Source organism: Lagenorhynchus albirostris, chromosome 7 (genome assembly GCF_949774975.1).
Source record: "Lagenorhynchus albirostris chromosome 7, mLagAlb1.1, whole genome shotgun sequence".
Lineage (NCBI taxonomy): Eukaryota > Metazoa > Chordata > Mammalia > Artiodactyla > Delphinidae > Lagenorhynchus > Lagenorhynchus albirostris.
In genome coordinates this window covers 7,672,138-7,696,733 of record NC_083101.1, presented here as the reverse complement: position 1 = coordinate 7,696,733, position 24,596 = coordinate 7,672,138, and the positions used below count along the sequence as shown (strand labels likewise).

At 49.0% G+C, this 24,596-nt stretch overlaps 1 protein-coding gene across 11 annotated transcripts in view; it reads left to right on the top strand.

The window, feature by feature from the left end:
- Positions 1 to 6,523: 6,523 nt before the first annotated feature.
- Positions 6,524 to 24,596, top strand: part of ODF2 (outer dense fiber of sperm tails 2) — a 30,791-nt gene continuing 12,718 nt past the window's right edge. Inside the window, exons 1-10 of one of the 11 annotated variants that reach the window (XM_060154181.1) lie at positions 6,577 to 6,709; positions 7,844 to 7,983; positions 9,356 to 9,446; positions 10,295 to 10,411; positions 10,688 to 10,813; positions 17,342 to 17,512; positions 18,436 to 18,596; positions 19,381 to 19,510; positions 20,071 to 20,202; positions 23,544 to 23,615. In XM_060154181.1, coding sequence (XP_060010164.1) covers positions 7,952 to 7,983; positions 9,356 to 9,446; positions 10,295 to 10,411; positions 10,688 to 10,813; positions 17,342 to 17,512; positions 18,436 to 18,596; positions 19,381 to 19,510; positions 20,071 to 20,202; positions 23,544 to 23,615 — 1,032 coding nt within the window. In that variant the 5' untranslated portion in view covers positions 6,577 to 6,709; positions 7,844 to 7,951. Of the gene's footprint in view, positions 6,710 to 7,843; positions 7,984 to 9,355; positions 9,447 to 10,243; positions 10,412 to 10,687; positions 10,814 to 17,341; positions 17,513 to 18,435; positions 18,597 to 19,380; positions 19,511 to 20,070; positions 20,203 to 23,543; positions 23,616 to 24,596 lie in introns of those variants that run through there. The other 10 variants (XM_060154179.1, XM_060154178.1, XM_060154177.1 and 7 more) reach the window with 10 other exon arrangements.

The following is a 24,596-nucleotide window of genomic DNA, read 5'->3' as shown; positions in this document are numbered from 1 at the left end:
AGCGGGGGCCACTCTTCATTCTTTTTTGTTTTATTCACCAGTTTGTTGTTTTTTTTTTTTTTAGATCCCACATATAAGTGATATCATACAGTATTTGTCTTTCTCTGTACTTTGATGATTTTTGACAGATGTAAAGTCATGCCACCAGAACTACAGTGAAGATACGGAATATATACATCCTCCCAAAAAGTTCTCCTCTGCCTCTCTGCAGTCGATTCCCTTTTCCCACCCTAGTCCCTGGAAACCACTGATCTGTTTGCCTTTTCCAAACTGTCACCTGGATGGAATCATGTAGTACCTGGCCTTTTGTGTCTGTCTTCTTTTATCCAGTATAATGTTTTATTTGGAAGTTTTATACAAAACTGAGCTTTAAAGTCTTCCCTAATATTTTATAGCACAGTTTCTAATCCTAATATATATTATGAAGAATGAAGTATGAAATTTTCATCAAGACTTCCAAACGTCCCCCAGTACCCACCAGACTACTCAGATGCTGTGTAAATATTTTGGTTTTCTGTGGGTGCCCTGCTCTGAAAAAAGCCTGGGAAGTCTTTCTCCAAGGCATACCCACTGCTTGGGGGAGGCATGGGGAACTGCAAGAAAGTGAGAGTGGGGATGGGTCGGGGCAAGAACCAGGTCTCCTTCTCGCTCCTGCTGGACCACTTCTAATCTGCTCTTCCCCCCACCCCGCTACTGCCACAATAGTGTGCAAACCAAGAGACAAGGGGCTTTGCTATGACTAAATGGCAGCTTTTGGGCATTGGCTGTTTGCCAACTGTTTCGCCTGCTTGGGGAGCTCTTTTTTTCCTTCCGGTTTCTTAGCCTAATTGTAGATGCTGGAGAATTCCCTGGCGGTCCAGTGGTTAGGACTCCGCACTTTCATTGCTGAGGGCCCTTGTTCAATCCCTGGTGGGGGAACTAAGATCCCTTAAACAGCAGGGCGGCCAAAAAAAAAAAAAAAAAATGAAGGGATACTGGAGAAGAGCCCTCCCTGCAAACCTACTAGTCACAGCGTAGGCCTTGTGGGCAGGGAAAACTGGCTTGAGTTGTCTCAGCCCCTTCTAGCTCTATGACCATGGGCAAGTGTCCTGACCTCTCTCGAGGCTCGGTTTTCTGCTCTGTAAAATGGGATTACACTCAAGCCGACCTCACCGGATGTTGTGAGGATTCATTGAGCTAATGCAGGTGAGCGTGGTGCCTGGCACAGAGGGAGTGCTGCACTGAGGGTCACTGGTATCACAGTGACCCTCCAGACGATGACCGTGAATCAGGATGGACTTGGGTGGTCTGCACCGGATGTTGTGAGGATTCATTGAGCTAATGCAGGTGAGCACGGTGCCTGGCACAGAGGGAGTGCTGCACTGAGGGTCACTGGTATCACAGTGACCCTCCAGATGATGACCGTGAATCAGGATGGACTTGGGTGGTCTGCCTGAGTCAGAGGAAAAAGTGTGGCAGGGAGAAGGAGGGTGTCTCTGTAAACAGGTAATCTAATTTCCAATTTCACCTCTGCCACTTAATTATCTGTACCCCTTGAGCCAGGTCCTTCTCCTCTCTGTAAAATGTGTTTCCTTCATTAAAATGAAGGGGCATGACCAGATTTGCCCTCCAAGATCACTCCCAGATGGTCCGGGAAGTGGTTCTCAAACTTTAGTGTCCAAACTTTACAGTGCATCCGAATCACCTGGAGAACTTGTTAAAACACAGATTGCTGCTCCCCCTGCCCCCCAGTTTCTGATTCAGTAAGTCTGGGGTGGAGCCTAAACAATGTGTATTTCTAACAAGTTCCCTGGTGATGCTGATGTTGCTGGTACAGGGACCCCACTTTGAGAACCGCTGCTTTGGGCCACCGTAGAACCTGGACTCACTTCTCAACTGAGTCCAGCGTCCATCCAATCTCAGAGGCCCAGGGTCACTGAGGGGCTGGTTAAAGGTCCAAGAGGAGCCAATCCTTGATAGGGCCTGGGAGAATTTTCTCTCCCTACTCCACCCAGGACTTGAAATCTCTCAAGTCACCTGAAAGAAAAAGCTAGACCCTGTTTGGAGCACGGATTCCTTCTCCCCAGGGTTATGCTGTGGCCATTGCATCAGGGCCCTGGAGGAAGTGCTCTAAGATGGAAACAACTGGTAATCAGGCCCTAGGGCAAATGGTAAGGCTGCTCCAGAGCCTAAGGACTCGGGCCATCCCCCTGCCAGGAGCTGCACGCAGGGCTGGGGTCCAGCGCTGGAGCTAACAACTCCTCCTTCACCTGTGTTTATTTCCAACGAATAAGAAAAGCCCAGGTTCATTGTTGAAATTTAGAGAAACAGAATGAGGAAACTAAAATCGTTAGTGTTAACATTCTGAGATAGTGTCTTCCGGTTAAAAATTTAAAAAAAAAATCTTTTATTACTTAAGCTGGGTGGCTGGGTGGTGCTCCATTAGTGTTTATTTTATTGTTATTAATATTATTATTATTTTTGGCTGCACCGTGCAGCATGCAGGAATCCTACTTCCCTGACCAGGGATGGAACCCATGCCCCGTGCAGTAGAAGCGCAGAGTCCTAACCACTGGACCGCCAGGGAAGTCCCGATTTTATTATACATCTTTAAATGGAACATATGCATTATGTTTGGGTTGAATTGTGTCCCCCAAAAGTTAATATGTTGAAGTCCTAACACCAGTACCTCAGAATGCAACTTTATTTGGAAATAGATTTGTTATAGTTGTAATTAGTTAGGATGAGGTCATACTGGAGAAATATGGGTCCCTAATATCCACTACAGCTGTTATCCTTATAAAAAGGGGAAATTTGGATGCAGACACACACACGTGGAGAAGGCCATTGGTAGACTGGAGTTCCGCTACCAAGGAACTACCAAAAGCTAGGACCAAGGCCTGGACCAGATCCTTCCCAAGCACCTTCAGAGGGAGCATGACCCTGCCAACACCTTGATCTCAGACTCCTGGCCTCCAGAACTGTTTAGTTCTGTTTAGTTTCTGTTGTTTCATTCACCCAGTTTGTGGTACTTTGTCAAGGCAGCCCTAGGAAACTAATACACATTACATACCCTCTTTTGTTCACAGTTTTATTTTTTATTTCATTTATTTATTTTTAAATTTTTGACCGCCTCTCACGATATGAGGGATCTTAGTTACCCAACCAGGGATCGAACCCATACCCTGTGCAGTGGAAGCGCAGAGTCTTAACCACTGGACCACCGGGGAAGTCCCTGTTCACAGTTTTAAAAAGAGGATATATAAGTGTAATACAAGAAACACCCATGTATCCTCCACCCTAAATTTGTAGTTTTTTTCTCTGTGAATATATATCTACATCATCATGGTCGACTTACAGCTTTGCACCTTGCCTTTTACTTTTCTCAGCTATATGTTTTGGAAACCTTTCCACATTCAACAATTGATCTGTCTTATTATCTATTTTATTATTATTTTTTGGCTGCATTGGGTCTTCATTGCGGTGTGCGGACTTCTTACTATGGTGGCTTCTCTTGTTACGGAGCACGGGCTCTAGACGCGTAGGCTTCAGTAGTTGCAGCACGCAGCCTCACTAGTTGTGGCCCGCAGGCTCTAGAGTGTAGGCTCAGCAGTTGTGGTGCACGGGCTTAGTTGCTCCGCGGCATGTGGGATCTTCCCGGACCAGGGCTCGAACCCGTGTCCCCTGCATTGGCAGGCGGATTCTGAACAACTGCGCCACCAGGGAAGTCCGGTTACATCAATTTTTAAACCTACCAGCAATGTGTGAGACTGCTTATTTCCCAATGTCCTCATCAGTGCTAGGTAGTGCTCTTAAAAAAAAAAGTGGCCAGTGCTGGCCAGGCTTGGAGCGGCTTGAATTCAGAAAACACGGTCCAGCAATCCAAAGTGATATCAGGGAATTCCCTGGCGGTACAGTGGTTAGGACTCCATGCTTCCACTGCAGGGGTCACGGGTTTGATCCCTGGTCAGGGAACTAGATCTCACAACTAAAAGATCCTGCATGCTGCAAAGAAGATCCCGCAAGCTGCAACTAAGGCTCAGCGCAGCCAAATAAATAATATATTTTTTAAAATTCCTGTTTTCTTTCCAATCGCACGTCCTTCCTGCAAGCCGCTTGATGCAGCCAAAACAAAACAAAACAAAAAACCCCCACAAAAAAACAAAGTGATATCAGAATAACTCAAGTTCTTTACCTGCATTTCTCAAACACCACAAAAGGGGCAGATAACAGACCACAGCTATGCTTTAAAAATTCCCCTTCTCTGGGACTTCCCTGGAGGTCCAGTGGTTAAGACTCCGAGCTCCCAATGCAGGGGGCCCGGGTTCGATCCCTGGTCAGGGAACTAGATCTCACAACTAGAAGATCCTGCACGCTGCACAGAAGATCCTGCAAGCTGCAACTAAGACTCGGCGCAGACAAATAAATAAATAAATAAATAATATTTAAAGAAAAAATCCTGTTCTCTTTCCCATTGCACGTCCTTCACCCACTACAGGTGTCCCTGTGCCCCGTCTTCAGCACCCCTTCCTCCCTGTTGCCTGTCTCTAAGATTTTCCCCCTCCTCCTTCCTGTCACTCGCTTCCAGTGTATGCATGTGTGTGTATGTGTGTGTGTGTGTTGAGGGTGGTGACCTCTCAGTCCTGTCCATTCTCAGATTCTCCATCACAAAAGCCCCGAAGAACTGCACTGGCAGAGAAAAACCCTCCTCAGATGGTGGGTAGGGGACAGAACCACAGAGGCAAAATCCTTCAGTGGGTGGGGAGGGGAAAGCTTTAATCATTTCATCTGGTCATGTCAGAGGGGTTGGCTGTGTACTCCTTGAAGACCGAGTGGGATGTGTTGGTTTGGTGTCCCTCACCCTGGGCTTAGCACACAGTAGGGACTTCATAAATGTTGGTTCATTGAATGTGGGAGCACTGAGAAATGATCAACAACTCTGTGTTGGGGCTGGCAAGAGATGTTTTACAGAGATGTTTGACCTAGGCCTGGAAACAAGAAGGTTATCTTGGGCAGCAAAAATGACATCACTTCTTCTGAAGCGGGGGGGATAAGGTGGGGGAAGGTGGGAGAAGGTGGAGAGAATTCCACTGGATGAATTTGTTTCTCTATGAAAAAGGAGAGTTGTCATATGGGATGGGGAAGAGGCAAAGATTTGGAAAAGCCAACGTGGTGGGCTTCCCTGGTGGCGCAGTGGTTCAGAATCCGCCTGCCAATGCAGGGGACACGGGTTTGAGCCCTGGTCCGGGAAGATCCCACATGCTGCGGAGCAACTAAGCCCGTGCGCCACAACTACTGAGCCTGCACCCTACAACCCACGAGCCACAACTACTGAAGCCTTTGCGCCTCGAGCCCGTGCTCCGCAACAAGAGAAGCCACTGCAATGAGAAGCCCGCGCACCACAACGAAGAGCAGCCCCCACTCACCGCAACTAGAGAAAGCCTGCGCACAGCAACAAAGACCCAACTCAGCCAAAAATACATAAATAAATAGATAGATAAATAAAAAGCCAACGTGGGGAGGAGGAGGGGGTCCAGGGATAAATTAAACCATTGCTGGGCAGTGGTGAGGGCTCAGCTGAGGGTGGAGGAAATGATTTGTGCATTTGATCTTTGCAGAGACTCTGGTGGTTGGATTACAATAAGGATTGGGGATCCATCATTTCTTCAACAGGGAGAAAATGAACGGGGCAAGGGAGTGGAGGGCTCCCTAACACTGAGGAATGAACGCCATAAGCATTAGACAGTAGGCGGGAAGGCAAAAGAATGAGTTCTGTTTGGAGAGGGGGGAGCTGGAACTTAAGATTTCAGGTGGACCAGTTGTGTGACCCTGGGAGTACATGGCTGAGGTGGAGAGAAGGTCATGGAGATGAGGATGTCAAGGAACTGAGGCCAGGATGGCCCTGAGGATGTTAAAGTCTCCCAGAATCCAGGGCGGCTGCGTGAGCCACGTGACAGCCCCCCATGATTGGCTGACAGTGAAGCATAGTTGAGAAGATGGAGACTCAGCGAGAACTTCAACGGAGTAGGTGTGTACACACAGCAGCATACAGTGTGCAGGAGGGCACTGAGGAGCAAGAGGAACGCGGACCCTTCCTCCCCCCTGGACAAAGACAGGCGATGTGGGAGGGGGAGAGAGTCTCGGTGGTGTGCAGAAGCGGGCTCCATCTCTGCACCAACAGGGGAGAAGAGACAGGGCTGTATTTCCAGAAGCAGCGCGCAGCTCCGGACAGTAACATGTTTCCTGACCCCTGAGCCCAGTGGCCTAATATGAATCAGAGGGAGTAGGCTAGAAGTTGGGCGCTCCTCTGAGTTTGGGGAACCGATGAGGGCTGAAGGCAGGGTAAAAATGGCGGAGGGGGGAAAGCTCGTCTTGACCGGTGAGGCAAGCCCGGGCGACGCAAGCCCGGGCCAGGCCCGTCAGTGGCGTCGCGCGTCTCCCTAGCGACGCTACGCGTGGCCCGGAAGGGGGTGGAGCTTCTGGTGGGGCGGGGCATCTCTGTGACGCCAGGGGCTGGGCCTAAATGGCGACACCCGAGAGGCTCCCGGGGGGGTTTGAACTGGCCAATGGGCGACCTGCCGATCGCTTGTCGGAAAAGGAGGAGAAAGCGGGGAGGAGTCGCTGCCAGAGCTGGATTGAATCTGCCGCTGCGTCTCCATGGCAAGACCCTGGCCTCTGACTTCAACGACTTCATAAGGAGGCGTTTCTGGGCGCAGCCGTGTCGCTTCTGGTGAGAGGCCGCCGGCAGGCGGGAGCCAGGGCGCTCCGGGGCGTTCCGCGGCCGCCGCCGGGCCTGGTCCCCACGGGCGGGGTGGCCCCCGCCGAGGTCGCCGGGTCCCGCTGCCCCCCCGGGCCGCCCCCGCCGGCACCCTCCGGCGCGCTCGTCCAGTTCCCGTCAGAATCTCGCCCCCCGCCCCGCCCACCGGCGCGGGCCTTCTCCTCCTCCCGCTAACGGGCGGGCCTTTCCTCACCTGGCCACCGGCAGGGTTCTGCTCCCTCCAGGCTTCGGCCTTCTCTCTATGGGCAGAAACTGGTCCCCTCCTGCCCGCTGGTGGGTGGTCGTCCCTTCTTTCCGCCGACAGAGACTGGCCCCGTGCCCTCTTGCCCGCCGGTGGGCGTCGCCCCGTCCGCCTCGCCCTCCCTGAGGGCCTCGGCCCGGCAGTTATTTGACGGCTTCTCGTAGGCAGCGCAGTCCCCGGGGACCGCCTCCGGGGCGCCCTACCCCGTTGGGTGGGTTCACCTGTCCAGCGGGCCTCCCGGTTCTCCCGCCGCGCTCCCTGCACGACCCGACGTCGAACCCGCTCTAACTCGGATACTAAATCTCAGCGGCCGCTGCTTCGCCCTGGAGGATTTTCCCTCTGCCGTCGGGGCACCCACTCGCTGCTTAGCGCCCCTTTCCCCCTGCAGCCTCCGCTCCTTCCTCCTTCAAATACTATTGGTCTTCTCGGGTGTCTATTTTGCCGGGAACGCCCTTCTCCTAGGAGACAGTTGCCCTGGCTCCGCCCCGACTATCCCTCCCGCTCCCTACGCCGGTTCCGGCCCTTTGGGGCCCACTTGGAGCCTAGCGGTTCTCTCCTGCCCTCTTCGCACGCGAGCCAGCATCTCAGGTTTTCCCCCTGGTGGCCACCCACCTTCCCTCCCGCGTGGGGCCTGGGTGTGGTGGTCCTTTACTTCGAAGTTCCGCCCCCTGGCCCTCCCTGGGGAGGGGAGCTCTCACCGCCCCGCCCACCGGGTCGCTCAGCCTCTCCTATCTCCCCCCACTTTGGCAGGACAGTCAGTTGCTGTGCGACTTGGACAGCAGAGGAGCACCTCCCAAGTTTTCATCCAACTGTCACCCCCAAAGCTTACACTCTCCTCCCCTCAGGACGTTTGATGCCCGGCCCCTGAGATTCTCACTGACACGCCCCTCTGGGTCCCCCTGAGCAGAGCCTGCTGACCCAATTGCCCACCTTTGCGGCTTTGATGCCTAACCATGTCTGCGTCATCCTCAGGCGGCTCCCCCAGGTACTGCCATTGTGGGGGGCGCCTCCGCCATAGGGCAGGGAAAAGCGGGCAGGGGCTCCCAGGCCAGGCTCACTGGAGGATTCTCTTTTCAGCTCTCTGTTCTGTGTACTGAAAGCCTGGACCAAAACATTTAAAAATAATTTTTAAGAGGAAAGAGGAAAATGCACGCATGTAATCCCAGTTCTGCCTCCCTCTGGCCCTCCCTCCTCAGGTGCCCCAGTTCCTGGTAGCAAATAGGATCACCATCGTTGTCATTGGAGTACTAGGTTCAGATCCTTTTTGAAAGCAGGTTAGGTGTAAATAAATAACAACCACGTAAGAGGTGGACGCGGCAGTTAGTCAGATCTTGGTGGAATCCAGGTAGTTTGATGGAAAACCTGCTGAGGGTGAGAGCTTTCCCAAATCTATTGGCTTCAAGTAAACAAATGTTCTAAGTGAGGAGGGAAAAAAAAAAACCCATCTGCACAGATTTGGTATTCCTTGGCTAAATGATTAGTAGGACTCAAAAAATTTTTTTCTTTTATATCAAGGTGTGATATACATACAGCAAAATGTATGCTAAAGTGCTAAAGAATTTTTATGTTGCATTATTTTTTCCAAAATAATGGAGGGCGAGGGCAAGGTCATATTTTGGGGGCTGTCATCAGGCAGTGGGATGGATCAAATGTACTTTCCAAGTCCCTTCCCGTCCTGGAATTCTTGGATTGACTGCTGCCAGATTTTGGAGATTAAACTTTTGCTTTATCTGCAGATTTGGTGATGGGGCTGTTTATGTATAAGATGAATTACACGTGGTATTAAAAAAAATCCGTAAAAGCAAAAATAACCCTGCCTCTTAGGGGCTTAACGGGTAGCAAATGGAATATTTTGGGAAATGGTCATTTTTCATCCTCTTATTTGAATATTTGACTATTAATTTTATGAAACTGAGTCACAGAGACCTTGTTCCTGAGCTTATGCCTCTGTCTTTTCATGGCAGTCATTCACTGAGCATTGTTCCAGCCAGTGTCCTGGGCACTTTCGCCCTTGGCCAGACTAACATGTTGGCTGTTGCCCACATGCTGCCTGCTTTTTTTGTCTCCTGACAGACAGGATGACAGCTGGGCTTTTCAGTAAAAGGTCACAATATGTGTGATGCGATGGCAGGTTAAAAGGCCAGCCCTGCGAATGCCCATCACCCCCTGCTTCCATCCCCCTGCCAGGCACACCATGAGAGCTTGGTGCTTGTGTACAGGGAGCCAAATGATTCCACACTGGTTCTCCTAGCCGTGGACTTGTTAGACACCATATGTAGTATATAACTTCGGGAGATCTAAGAAATAGAAGAGCCCTAGTTTTCTGCTTATAATCTGCTTCTTATGCCTGGGTACAGGTTTCCATCGTGTGAGAAGAACAGAGTAACAAGTCTCAAGCAGAAAAAGGTCTTGAGGACACCTTGTGGCTCACCCAGTGTGACTGTGACGGTAGGTGACATGCGCGCGGAGCAGCCCCGTGGTCTGTGGCCCCGCCAGAAGAAACGCTTCTGCTGGTAGCCCGGTGGCCAGGTGCTCTGTCAGGTGCCTTCATGCATAGCCTGCTGATTGATTGGATTTGGTTTTGCCGGTGGCAAGGCTGCCGGGTGTGAGGAGGTTGTGTTAGCCTAATCCTTCCAGACAAACTTCAAAAATCTGAAAACAGAATTTCCAAAAAAAAAGGAAAAAAGAAAAAAGTAAAAAAAAAAAGAATGGGGATTGACAGGAGCTGGTGGTAGGCGAAGGGTATGTGTTCAGCCCTGCTTAAGTGGCCTTTAGAATCCATACAACCTTCTCATCTCGGCATTTCCTCCAGCTTTCTGTCTTCACCATCTTTTAGCTACCTGCTGCTTGAAGTATTTTGCACCGTAACCGTTCTGTGCGTGCTAATCCGCATGCCCCATTCAGATTCCGGTGTAGGAGGACTCACCTGCTTTCCATCTGTGCTGCGCTGAATCTCAGGAGGAGCTGTGCATTCCAGCAGGCTCGGAAAGAGATGCAGCTCTGAGGACCCCGGGGCCTGGGTTTGGGCTCTTTTGTAGAACTTGTGGGTCTCATAGACCCTTCTCTTGAACGGACCTGCATCTCCCCGGTGGTCTTCAGCTGGGATCTCTGCAGGAGCCTGCTGAATGGCACGCCCGCCTTGCTTCCTGCCCGCATGCCAGTAGTGCTGGTTGCTGTCCTGCTCGCTTGGTGGCTAGGCTTTCAGTGGCCCCCAGAGGCTGTGAGCTTGGTTTTTCACGCCCAGTTTACTCATCCACAGATCAACCTTTTTTGTGTTGTCCTCCCCCACCTGCCAGAAGCGAACCATGAAGGACCGCTCTTCAACTCCCCCCTTACATGTTCACGTGGATGAGAACACCCCTGTCCATGTCCACATAAAAAAACTCCCGAAAGCATCAGCGACCAACAGCCAGGTAGGAGCATGCCAGGGGGGCAAGGCCAAGGCTGTGGAGCAAGGCGACACCTCCCAGCTGGGCCTCCTCACACTTCTAACTCCAGAGATTTGAGAGACAGACACATTCGCTTTCAGAGCTCAGTTGCCTGGTTGGAAGGTAGGACGGTCACCTGGAAGTGGCAGCAGTAGCCTTAGTCAGAAGCGGCTCCCCAGCAGAGTTGGAAGCAGATGCCACCAGAGTGATGCCACGGCCAGCTGCGTGGGGAAGTGACCCTGGGTTTGTCCCTTTCCACAGAAATCACATAAGCGCGGAATGAAAGGGGACACCGTGAATGTGCGGCGGAGTGTCCGGGTGAAAACCAAGGTACCTTGGATGCCCCCTGGAAAATCATCCACCCGGCATGTGGGATGCAAGTGGGAGGTAGGCTCATTCTCGTTCAGGCTTTTCTTCTCCAATTGGTCAGGTTCTAGCAGGCCTCATACTCTGTATGGTTCAGGGTCGGCGGGAGCTCTCAGAGACATCCCAGTAGGTCCCGCTTACTAAGCGCCTTGCTAAACCCTGAAAGTGTGGGAATCTTCTTGAGTCCTGCCAACACTGCAATGCTGTAGGTCCCGCTCTCCTAAGGTGCAGATGAGGAAACCAAGGCTCAGAGAGGTGAAGTCTCACAGAGAGAGTAGCAGAGGTGGAGTTAGGACTCAGGGGTGTCTCATTCTAGAGGCGGTACTCGTAGGCTCTCTGATTTGTATGTGAGGAGCTACATGTCTTGCCCCACGTAACTTTGCTAGTGCCAAAGCATAATTTTAAAATATATACCAGAACGTACATATCCAAGAAAGCATCTTCACTTTTACGGTCACCCCCATAAGAGACCGTGCACGTATTCCATAGATGTCATCAAAACCACTGGAATAATCTCCTGAGGAATAACTGCCTTCCGTGTGAGTTGCCAAGGTTCCAAGAGAACTGTTGTCTTTTTTTAGCCACACCTCAAAACGTTTTGCTTGTCCATCTATCCATCCGTGCAGTCATTCATGCATTTCTTGCGACACTGCTGCACACTGGGGTTACAGCTGCAAACTGGCAGCTGTGCCTTCCTTACGCTTACGTTCTAGTCAATTGCAGTGAAGAAACTCATTGACAAGACAAGGCCTGTGACTGTGTTTTAGACAAAGATCTTATTATTGAGACAAGTAAAGGGCTTGAGACTACAGTTGGCCCTCTGTATCCACGGGTTCCACATCTGTAGATTCGACCAACCACAAATTTAAGAAAAAAAAAAAAATCCATAAAGTTCCAAAAAGCAAAACTTGAATTTGCTGTGTGCCAGCAACTACTGACAAAGCATTTACATTGAATTAGGTATTATAAATAACCTAGAGCTAATTTAAAGTATACAGGAGGAGGTGCCTAGGTTATGGGCAAATATTACACCATTTTATACAAGGGACTTGCGCATCCTTTGATTTTGATATCCATGAGGGTCCTGGAACCAATCCCTGTGGAGACCAAGGGATGACTATACCTTAAGATATATATATATCATATATATATATATATATATATATATGTATATATATATGTTTTTTTTTTTGTGGTACGCGGGCCTCTTACTGCTGTGGCCTCTCCCGTTGTGGAGCACAGGCTCCGGACGCGCAGGCCCAGCGGCCATGGCTCACGGGCCCAGCCGCTCCGTGGCATGTGGGATCTTTCCGGACCGGGGCACGAACCCGTGTCCCCTGCATCGGCAGGCGGACTCTCAACAACTGCGCCACCAGGGAAGCCCCTGATCTATTTTGAAAGATTATCTTTCTGAGAACTTATTACTTTTAAAATTAGAAATAATAGTAATTACTCTGAAGTTTAGAGTCATACTTCACTCTCTTGACTCCCTGATTTACCATGTTATCCCTAAGAGACAAAGAGAGTTTGGTATTCTAGGGAATAAATGAAAAGTGTTCTGACATATCTCTCTATATAAAGTGCAAGGAAGACTGGAATTAAAATGCTTTTTGGATTTTTTTTACTATGTGTACCTCACTAATAATCAGTGAAATGTAAATTAGAAACAACTACATTTTAGATAAAACAAGCTATCATTTTTATTGAATGGAAAAAAGTTGAAAAGATTATGAATATCTTGTGTTGACAAGCATATGGGAGGTATCAATGAATCTTTTTTAGATGGTTTTTTGTTTGTGTTTTTTTTTTTTGGCCACGCAGCGTGGCATGTGGGATCTTAATTCCCCAACCAGGGATCGAACCTGTGCCCCCTGCAGTGGAAGTGCGGAGTCTTAACCACTGGACCACCAGGGAAGTCCCTGGACAGTTTTTTGTTGTTGTTGTTGTTGTTTAATATATATTTTTTAAATTTATTTGTTTTATTTATTTATTTTTGGTTGTATTGGATCTTTGTTGCGGTACACGGGCTTCTCATTGCAGTGGCTTCTCTTGTTGCAGATCATGGGCTGTAGGCACACAGGCTTCAGTAGTTGTGGCGCACGGGTTTCAGTAGTTGTGGCTCGCGGGCTCTAGAGCACAGGCTCAGTAGTCGTGGCGCACAGGCTTCGTTGCTCCGCGGCATGTGGGATCTTCCTGGACCAGGGCTTGAACCCGTGTGCCCTGCATTGGCAGGCGGATTCTTAACCACTGCGCCACCAGGGAAGTCCCCCTGGACAGTTTTGAGTGGATTGTGAAACCGATTCAGCCGTTCTGCAGGCAGTTTGGCAGCATCCATCCAAACATGGATTCTATAGTTCTACACTTGGGAATTGATGCTAAAAGTCACAGAAGAGTACAGGGATCTGTGTGTGTATCAGGATGTTTACTAAAGCATTGTTTGCAATAGAGAAAAATTAGAAGCAACCTAAATGTCTGTCAGGAGGGTATTGGTTAAATTATGATGCATCCATACAATGGAATGCCATGCAACCACTAGAGGATTGAGGTAGATATTTCTACATGATAATGAAGCACCAAGTGGCACAGCACGGAGAGTTTGGCCCTATTTGTGCAGAAAAGTGCATCTGTGTGTCCATGTGTGTATGGATATGTTTATATGTGCAAACCTGTTCTGGGGAGGAAATATAAGAAGTGGTAAGCAGTGATTACCTCTGGGGTGGGAGGCTTTAATGCTTTATCTTTTCATGGTTTGCTTGAATTTCTTTATAACAAACATACTATATTTTATTTAAAATGCTTTTTTCTTTTCTTTTTTTTTAATGAAGAGACTTAGTAGTTCTCAAATTATATATCAAAGTCATGCCACTGTGGAAATGGACTTCCTGTTGACATGGGTTCTAGGACTATGGTCCCCCCTGGAAAGCTCAGTGCCCCTTCCAGTCCTGGGGCCACAGAATTCTAGAAACGGAGGGGCCCAGAGATGTGACTTACCATCTCTCAAGCAGTAGCTGTCTTTCATGCTGTCCTCTTAGTTCAGCCCCTTTCCATTTTTCAGTGGCCTTCCATGTTCCTGGGAGGCCCCAGCCTGCCCTTACCATTATGGACAAGAGAGAAAAGACCACAGGAGGAAGAGTTTGTGGTGGAGCTGGACATGGACCCCGGAAGCTGCTATGTGCTTGTGGGGATTCATGTTTCTTTTCTTTCTTTTTAAATTAATTAATTAACTAATTTTTGGCTGTGTTGGGTCTTCGTTGCTAAACGTGGGCTTTCTCTAGTTGTGGCGAGCGGGGGCTACTCTTCGTTGTGGTGCATGGGCTTCTCATTGCGGTGACTTCTCTTGTTGCGGAGCACGGGCTCTAGGCACGTGGGCTCAGTAGTTGTGGCTCGCGGGCTCTAGAGCGCAGGCTCAGTAGTTGTGGCGCACGGGCTTAGTTGCTCTGCGGCATGTGGGATCTTCCTGGAGCAGAGCTCGAACCCGTGTCCCCTGCATTGGCAGGCGGATTCTTAACCACTGCGCCACCAGGAAAGTCCCCGTGTTTCATTTTTAAAACCCCTCCTGGTACACAAGATAAGATCTTTGGGAGAAAGCAGGTCTGGGTTTTTTCTCTACCCTATTACTAATTAAGTCATCTATTTTTATGACAGAAAGCTGAAAATACAGAAAACTAGACAATCACTGTAATTCTACTACTCTAATCTGGCTACTATTAAGTTTTAAAACCTTTTCATTGGAAAGTGCAGGATAGTACATGCATCAGAAGCGTGTTGATGAATTTTTACAAAGACCCAGCTCAAGAAACAACATCACCAGTCCTGTTCTTGTCACTGCCACCCTAAAACTATTAATATTTCGGTACATTTATTATCACTTTTTCCCATGCGGAGTTTTTTTTTCAAATTGTAATCATACTGTCTATACATTTTCCTATTGTCTTTCTTTTATATATTAAAATAACTCTTTTTCTTATAAAAGCAATGCACAGTCATTGTTGAAAATTAGAAAAAATTAGAAAATCTAAATCAGCATAAGGAAGAAAGTAAAAACCACCTGTAATTCCACCACCCTGAGAAGAGACCCATGTAACTTCTAGGTGCAAGACTTCTGGATCTTTTCTTGTGAATAGACGTGTTCTTTTGATTTTTGTAACAATGGGATTATATTTTACTTATTGTTGTAATGTTCTTTTTTCCACATATTTTGACTATATTTATATTGCACATTATTTTTTTAAGGCATTATTCCATTATGTGTACATTTGTGTACTGTTAAGTATTTAACCAATACTATCTTGCTGTACATTTATCTATACCCTAGCCTTGAATTTAAATATTAATTCACATTCTTAGATATTCTTGATAAATTCCTCAAAAATAGAATTGCTGGGACAAAGGGCACATACATTTTTTAAATTGCACCCTATGAGTCCTACTTGTTTGACGTAACAGTTTACACCCATATAAAACACTTCCTTTGGGAGGGGGAAGGGTAAGCTGGGATGAAGTGAGAGAGTGGCATGGACTTATATATACTACTGAATGTAAAATAGATAGCTAGAGGGAAGCAGCCGCATAGCACAGGGAGATCAGCTCAGTGCTTTATGACCACCTAGAGGGGTGGGATGGGGAGGGTGGGAGGGAGACGCAAGAGGGAGGAGATATGTACATGTATAGCTGATCCACTTTGTTATAAAGCAGAAACTAACACACCATGGTAAAGCAGTTATACTGCAATAAAGATTTTTAAAAAATTAAAAAAATAAAACACTTCCTTTTATTCCTGATAGCCATCATCTTTCCCTGGAAATTAGCACAGAAGTTTAGCCACCTCAGCTTACGAGAAGGAAAAAACGGTGCAAACAATGAGAAATAGCAATTGCTTAATACAATGGAATAAATGTATAGAATGAGAGAGTCAAATTCAATATATCAAAATCCCATGGAGGGTCTTACCTGGTGGTGCAGTGGATAAGACTCTGCACTGTCAATGCAGGGGGGCTCGGTTCGATCCCTGGTCAGGGAACTAGATGCCACATGCATGCCGCAACTAAGAGTTCACATGCCACAACTCAGGAGCCTGTGAGCTGCAACTCAGGAGCCTGCCTGCCACAACTAAGGAGCCCGCCTGCTGCACCTAAGACCCGGTGCAACCAAATAAATAAGTTAATTAATTAAAAGACAGTTAAAAAAACAACAACAAAAAAAAAACATGGAAACACTTGCCCCCAGATTAGAATATCTTTTTGAAGTCTTGAAAGTATTATACAGCTTTGCATAAACTTCTCTGAGGGGGACATGCATTTTAAAAATTATTTTTTTAAGCTGATGTATTTAGGTAAATATTTTCTAGAAATACCATTTTAACCCTAAATAATCCAGTATGCATTTCTAATAACATTTTCTCCATAACCAAAATAACAGTGATTAGTCCTAAAAACTTCACTTCATTTTTTTTTAAACTTAATTTCTTAATCATATAACATCTGGTTAATATTTAAATTTCTCCACTTGTCCTTAAAATACCTGTTATAGAAGATTTGTTTGCCTTTGCAACTATCCACAATATTCAATGTATTCATACAATATCCAATGTATTCATATTCATTTAAAAGACTTTTGACATATTTCATGTCTACCCTAGGTGTATGAAAATATTTACTGCCCCCAACTTTTGCCAACTTTGGGAATCACAGTTTTTGCCAATTTGTTATATCCTTCATTTTAAACTTGACACTGGGGATGTCCCTGGTGGTGCAGTGGTTAAGAATCGACCTGCCAATTCAGGGAACACGGGTTTGAGCCCCGGTCTGGGAAGATCCAACATGCTGCGGAGCAACTAAGCCCGTGCGCCACAACTACTGAGCCTGCTCTCTAGAGCTTGCGAGCCACAGCTACTGAGCCCGTGTGCCGCAATTGCTGAAGCCCACGCGCCTAGAACCCGTGCTCCACAACAAGAGAAGCCACCGCAATGAGAAGCCCGCGCACCGCAATGAAGAGTAGCCACTGCTCTTCGTTGCGGTGCGCGGGCTTCTCATCGCGGTGGCTTCTCTTGTTGCGGACCACGGGCTGTAGGCGTGCGGGCTTCAGTAGTTGTGTAACACACGCTTTTTATTTCTATGTTAGAAGAGCTTCAGAAACAACATTTAAACAAGGGTAGGGGGCTTCCCTGGTGACGCAGTGGTTGAGGGTCCGCCCGATGCAGGGGACACGGGTTTGTGCCCCGGTCCGGGAGGATCCCACATGCCGCGGAGCGGCTGGGCCCGTGAGCCGTGGCCACTGAGCCTGCGCATCCGGAGCCTGTGCTCCGCGGCAGGAGAGGCCACAGCAGTGAAAGGCCCGCGTATCGCAAAAAAAAAAAAAAAAAACAAACAAGGGTAGATAATGAGGCAGTGTTCCACCAAGAAGGTCGGTGTGCCCTTCCCCTTGGGGTCTCTGTGGTTTTGCCCTGTAGCAGTTTTAGCTCTTCCTGCTCAGCGGACAGCCAGGGATGGTGGGACCAATGGTTGCAGTTCTGCCTTATGACTTCATGTGTCTCTCCCTCCTCTACATCAGAATCCACCTCACTGCCTGGAGATCACACCACCATCTTCAGAAAAGCTGGTCTCAGTGATGCGGTTAAGTGACCTCTCTACCGAAGATGACGACTCGGGTCACTGTAAAATGAACCGTTATGATAAGAAGATTGACAGTCTAATGAACGCGGTTGGTTGTCTCAAGTCTGAGGTGAGGGAGGTAGGGGGCTGGGCTGGCCAGTGTCCCGAGGACACTTGGGACTGCCGGGTGAGTTCCTGGTGGACACCTCTTTCCAGCTGCCTCTGCAGGCCTCCCAGGGTTTCAGGTGCCCCTGGGGAGGTAGTCGGGGCAACCTGGGATCCCTTTCCATCAAGCACTTAGCCCAGGCCTGGCCCTGACCTTGCCTGGTGCTCTGTATGGATGGCCTGGTTTGATTTTTTACTACAGTAAACGAAGCCGGTGGTATTATTGTCCCTGTCTTGGAGATGTAGTGACTGGGACACTGGGGCCTCTGTTTTCCATTTTATACAAAAGTTAAAAAAAAAAAAACAGAAAACAATGCCCCAAACAGGCAGAGGAAGTTTGTCCCCAGTTGTTGGGCTGTGTCTTTGGGTGGGATGTGGCAATGAAATTGGAAACAACCTGGAAGTCCAAGGCCCCCAACTAATAAGTTGGTGGAGCTGCCGTGGAATCCTCGTTGCGGCTGCTGACGGGGCCTGTGTCTTTAGTCCTCCCCTGCGACTGGGGCCCAGGGCCCTCTTGGAGAACCTGCGGCTGGTGGCTGCCTGGCAACAGGCCCGCCTTTCTCCACAGCCCGAGGGGCAGGGGCCTTTTTGTGACATCTCTCCTCCCGTGGAGTGCCAGCTGAACAACCGTTTGTATCCTGGCTCTGTCCCCAACTGGAAAGTCACTCAGGCTCCCTTTGCTCCCTTTCCTCAGTGACGAGGAAATGAGAGGAATCGCGTCTGTCCAGAGTCTTTGTGACGATTGACTCAGCTTGCGCCCAAAGGACCTCAGTAGTATGGAGTGCTCAATCGGAGGTGCCCCTTGCTTTGTCCAAAGCAGCGGACCTTGAGATGCGGTGGAGAGGAGCTCCTCCCCTCAGTGGCCCCTGCCTGCATGCCCCTGCACAGGTCAAGACGCAGAAGGGAGAGCGCCAGATGGCCAAAAGATTCCTGGAGGAACGCAAGGAGGAGCTGGAGGAGGTGGCCCAAGAGCTGGCCGAGACCGAGCACGAGAACACGGTGCTGCGGCACAGCATCGAGCGCATCAAGGAGGAGAAGGACTTCACCATGTAAGGCGGCACTGCCCTGGGCACCTTCCCTCTTGCGGGGCTGCCCGAGCACCAGCCTAGCCCGGGTTACAGTGTTCAACAGAGTCACTAACGCGCTCATGATTCCTGGTCAGGGAAGAGGGCCCCGCAGAGTTCCGGGGGGAGGGCATCAGGGAGGCCTTGCTGGAAACAATGGGAGTCCGGCAGGATGGCCAGGTGCTAGGCAGGTGAGTGCGGGGGAGGAAAACACGCCAGGTAGCAGGAACATCTTGCAGGAAGGCCCCAGGGCGGGAGGAGTTTGAGACTAAGAAATGAAAAGCGGGGCAGAGCAAGGGGAGAGGGTGGGCCGAGGGGAAGGGGGGCCACGGAGGTTGGCAGGGGCCGGCTCTTGGTGGCCACTTCGGGGTGTTTGCATCGAGGGCGGTTGGGAGCCACAGAATGGTTTTCGAAGCGGGAAGTGGTGTGACCAGACTTGGCTCCATTGGGGAGAGTGGAGGGGAGGGCTCAAAAGTGGATCTGAAGATGGTAGTTAGGTGGCCATGGCAGTGGCTGGGGAACGAGGTGACACTGATTTCTGTCTGAGAGACAAGCAGGTGGCATAATGTCCCCCGGTGTGGAGGCCCTGCTCTGGTGACCAGGTGTCCTTCCAGAAGGCCACTCGGGCCAGAAGGGCCATCCCTGCCCCCTCCCCCACTGTTCCCTGACCAGGAGATGAGCCTCGCAGGGCATTGTGAGGTGAGCGTCGGAGCTCCAGGTGGGCAGGGGCCTGGGAGGGCTCACAGAGCCCTGTTCTTTCTGGGCCCAGGCTTCAGAAGAAACACCTCCAGCAGGAGAAGGAGTGCCTCATGTCCAAGCTGATGGAGGCTGAAATGGATGGGGCTGCTGCGGCCAAACAAGTCATGGCCCTGAAGGATACCATCGGGAAACTGAAGACGGTAGGTGGCCAGCCCAACCGCCCAGTGCCGGGGCCGGGCCCAGAGCGGGGGCAGCTGCACGCCGTGGCGGGGTCTTTCCGCAGCCTTCATGCTGACTTTATGACATCTTCAGGCCAGGGCAGGGCACACTTAACTCCTCGACCCCCACCCCTCTTCTCACTTCTGGGGCCTGACCTTCGAGGCTGACCTTTGGTAGCCAGGGCCTCTGAGATGTCATCGTGGGTCTTCTGGGATCACAGTGAGTCAAGGCACGTGTCTGATTCCTGCCAGTATCAGCCACCAAATGTTGTCGTCCAGGAAGCGCACCTCGTCCAAGAAGCCCGCCCTAACTGCACTCGCCCACACTGAACTCTCCTGCCCTTTTCCCCACCTGGTGTTCTCAGCAGGCTCAGAACCTGCCCATCCTTCCAGGTCTGCCTCCTCCGGGAAGCCTGCCTTTGCCCAGCTCTTCTTGCCTGGGCTGCCTGGCACCAATGCCTCTTAAGCTCCCCATGGGGACTCCCTGTGCCAGCTCTTCCCTTCTCCACCCATGCCTGGCAAGACTGCCTGCTGTCTTCCAGGAGAAACAAATGACCTGCACGGACATCAACACCCTAACGAGGCAGAAGGAACTTCTCCTGCAGAAGCTGAGCACATTTGAGGAGACCAACCGCACCCTCCGAGAACTGCTAAGGGAACAGCACTGCAAAGAGGTGAGCTGCAGTCCTAGCCGCACCCCTACCCAGTGCTCACTCGGAGCCGTGGCCCTGTAGCACCGCAGGCTCCTGTCTGTAAAAAGAAAATATTCTTGGTGCCTGCCTGACCTGAGGGGGCCATAGAAAGATTTGCTGAAATCATTCATGTGAAATGCTGGGCATCTGGTAGACGAGTGCTGTCTTCGTTGTTGAAGTGGGCCTGGTGGCACAGGAAGGACCTTGAAAGTCAGAAGAGCAGTGGAGAGTCAGGCAGGGGTTCAGCCCATCCCAGGGGTCATGCGACAAAGCGGGGAGAAGACCAGACCTGAGTTTTGGTGAAGCAGGCGGCTTAATGGCTGGCGGACACATTGTATGGTATCAGTTTGTTTTCTTAAAAGGTGGTCTCTGAAATATATTTTATGTTAGCAAATGACTCTGAAAAGACTGACAGTATAAACAGCTCTCTTCCTGTTTGGTTCTAAACCAAAGGGATACCGAGAGTCTCAAAATGCCCATGCTGGGACTTCCCTGGCGGTCTAGTGGTTAGGACTCGGCGCTTCCACTGCCGTGGGCGCGGGTTCGATCCCTGGCTGGGGAACTAAGATCCTGCAAGCCTCGAGACGCAGTCAAAAAAAAAAAAAAGCCCGTCCTGATGAGATATTTTTTTTAGTTTAACTTTTTTAAAAAAACAGTGTCAACTTCCTTTGTTTGTAGTTTAAAAATTAATATTTAAAATAAGTAAAAGTGTACCCACTATCCAGCTTTCCAAACAAAACCTTGTCTACATGGTTAAATCCCTCTTGGTGTCTCCTTTGGCAGTAACCTCATCTTCACATCAGAGGGAAACTTCATCTGGAATCTGAGAGTTTTTCACTTATATATGTATCCCTAAGAAACATATAGTATTGTTTAGCATGTTTTCAAACTTTACATAAATGATATTGTTCCATATGTTTTCTTCTGAGTTGGCTTTTTTCAATCAATGTTTTTATGAGATCTGTCCATTTTTATCCTTGAAACCTAAGGTAGTTCATTTTCACTGCTCTATTCCATTTTATGACAATACCACAACTTATTTACCCACTCTTCTGTTGATGGAGACAATTTTTGGTTGTTTGCTCTTACAAGTGTTACTTTGCGCATTCGTCTGTACTATCTTGGTGTACTTGAGGGTTTCCAGAATATATTTCTATGAATGTTACTAGTTATAGCTAAATTATTCTCTTAAAATAGTTTTATCTGTTTCATTTCCAGCTCAGTGTTCATGGGTGGGTGATTTTTACCTTTCTGGGCTTCAGTTTTCCCACCTATAAAATGAGAATAGCATCTTCCATGTGGGGTTGTGAGGGACTTAGAAGTGATGTGTGGACGAGGACTGTGCGTACTCCTGGCATGCAGTGGGTACTTGGTAAATGGTGGCTGTCGCTGCTGTTTGTCCTGGGACTGGGGGCGGTGGGGGGGACGGGGCTTCAGAAAACGTCTTCCTACCAGTTTTTTCCCTTTTCACCTTCTTAGCGCCTACAATCCGGGAATCCCGGAATCCCAGAATCTCCAGTTGGAGGTGAAGGGTCAGCTAATTTAAACTCCCACCACAGCAGGCGTTCCAGGTTCTGTACAGGCTCTCGCCTCCTCCCGCCCATGTGGCCCTCAGGACCACAGCCCTGCTGCGGTGCTTACTGGGGAGTACTCAGTGTGCTGGGGGAATGCTCTGGCTCTGGAGTCCTTTGGCTTAGCGCCCAGCTCTGCCATCTCTGGCTGTGTGATCTCAGGCAGCTCACCTCACTTCTCCCAGCCTCGATCTCCTCGTCTGTGAAATGGGGGTGGTGATAGTGCCTGGCTCCTTAGAGCAGGGGATTTGGTGAGATGGTGTATTAGTTTGTGTAGAGTCCCCTGGAGGCTCAGAGGGCATGGCCTGTCGGGGCAGTGAGAATAGCTTCAGGCTCTGGGTCCCTGGCCTAGGTTTTCGTCCTACGTTCTTTGCCTCCTCTTGTTGCTAGAGAACCCATAATGCTGTCTTCCCCCAGTTCCTAGGTTCCTGGGAAACTTTGGGACCAGGAAGTCCTTTTCTCTTAGCCTGCGAAGGTGACCTGTGGGACTGAAAGGGAAAGGGGGGTGAGACTTCTTCTAGGGACACTTTATTTAGGTGACTGCGAAGAATAGAGACAGTTCAAAGACACAGCCCTGTGCGAGAGTGGGCAAAGGTGTGAGCAGGCAGTCCAGGGAAGAGGAAGCTTAAATGGTTAATAAGCATATGCATAAATAGGGAAATGCAAACTAAAACAGCAGGATTCATGCTGGCAAGACTGGCAACAGGCAGAGGCTGGCTACTGCCCGGCGTTCTCACGTCCTGTTTGTGTGCGTCAGTGCAGGCATTTTGCAGGGCATGTCACCTGCCACAAATCACAGATCTTCGGGCCCAGCCATTCTTACTCTTTGTATCAATCCTGGAGAGACACTTAGTACGTGCCCAACATGTCCACTGCTGCTGTGTTTACAGCTGCAAAGCCTGGGAACCACCTTATTGCCCAAAGGTTACGGGGAGAAGTTAAAAAATGCCACGGCATATTAGAGACAGAAAGCAGATTAGGGGTTGGGGATTTCCCTGGCGGTCCAGTGGTTAGGACTCAGTGCTTTCACTGCTGGAGCCTGGGTTCAATCCCTGGTCCCGGAACTAAGATCCTGCAAGCCATGTGGTGCGCCCGCCCCCTAAAAAAGAAAGCAGATTAGGGGTTTGGGGGGAGCTGGGGGGAGGGGAAAATGGAGACTGACGGCTTGACAGGTGCAGGTTTCCTTTTAGGGTGATGAAAAAATTCTGGAACTAGATGGTAATGCTGGTTACACAATATTGGAAATGTACCATATGCCACTGAATTTTACACTTAAAATGAAAAAGTTTGTTATATTTTACCACAATTAAAAAAATTATAATGTAATATACCACAAACCATTGAATTATACATTTCAAATTGGTGACTTGTATCTGAATTTATATCTCAATAAAACTGTGGTTAAAAAATCCAGTTGTGACACAAAAATACAGTATGATATCATTTTGGTAAAATTACACATTAATCCCTTCCTACCCCTCATCCCCCAAAAGATACTTCTCTAGGTGTAGCTACGTATAAATGCATAGAGAAAGGATGGGCAGGACAGTCCGAACTCATAACAGCAGGGCTGGATTTGGAGGTAGGGATGAGGGGGACTTTATCGGTTTTCATTAAATATTTTATAATGAGAATATAATTTACTACTTCTATCATTAGAAGTATAATTTTTAGAAAAGGAACAGGACCTAGAGGATGTAGACATGTCAGTTTATTGCTTAATGAGTTGGCTTTCCCTGCCTTCCCTTGAAGGATTCCGAAAAGTTGATGGAGCAACAAGGAACATTATTGAAACGGCTGGCAGAGGCGGACTCCGAGAAAGCGGTAACACACAGCTCCCCCTGCCTGCTCCAGGGGGTATAGGCGACGGCGTAGAGGTGCTGAGTGGCAGCAGGAGGGCTGGAGCCCCGCTCTGACTTTTCTTTGGGTCTTAGTTTCATGATCTGTGAAATCATGAAACACATATCCCCGTCCCTCCTGCCCCACCGGGCTTGTCCCTCCTGCCCCACCGGGCTTGTCTAGTCAATCACTCGAGAGCTTGAACCACCAAGCTGGACATCAGCATGAGGGATGGTGATGACGGTGATGGATTTGTAAATCGTCAGAGTCTGTTCCCTGAATTTCCGTATTTGTATTATGGTACAGACTTGTTGACTCAACAATTCCAATCCTCCCAAGGAATCTCTCCCAAGGCAGCATGTTCCAAAGTCTGTTCCATAGAACCCTGAGTTCCTCAAGGTGTTAATGGGTACAAGAAACAAAAGGGGGGGTTGATCCATGGCCAAATAAATTTGGGGAACTGCTGCCCAGCCTGAATGACAAGTTAAACCAGCTGCTTAACTACAATACCTTTTGGAGCCTTTCATGTATTAATGCCTGTTGGGAGTCTCCAAGAGAAAGAAAGAAATAGAGACCATGGTTCCCGAGGTTTGGCCCTTGGCCCTCGGTGCCTGGCCGAACATCGCTGTAGGGGATTCAACGGTCATGGTGATAATGCCTAAACCTACATTCCCAGCTCGAGAGCCTTATCAAATTATGATACATCCGTAAATTGAAATGTTAAGGTGCTTTTTCAAAAGATATAGAAGATTTAATCACACTATGGTAAATGTGGTTATAGTGCAAAATAGGTATCTGACTTTTTAATGTGTGCTAACAATGGTGATCTCTGGGTGGGGGATTATGGGGCTTCCTTAGTGTTTTGTGAGTCTGTGTTTCAGTGTGTCCCACAACTAGCATTATTTTAAATTGTTGTAAAAAATTGTGATAGAGATGCTGGGTGCTTCCTGCTAGGGTCTCTGTGAC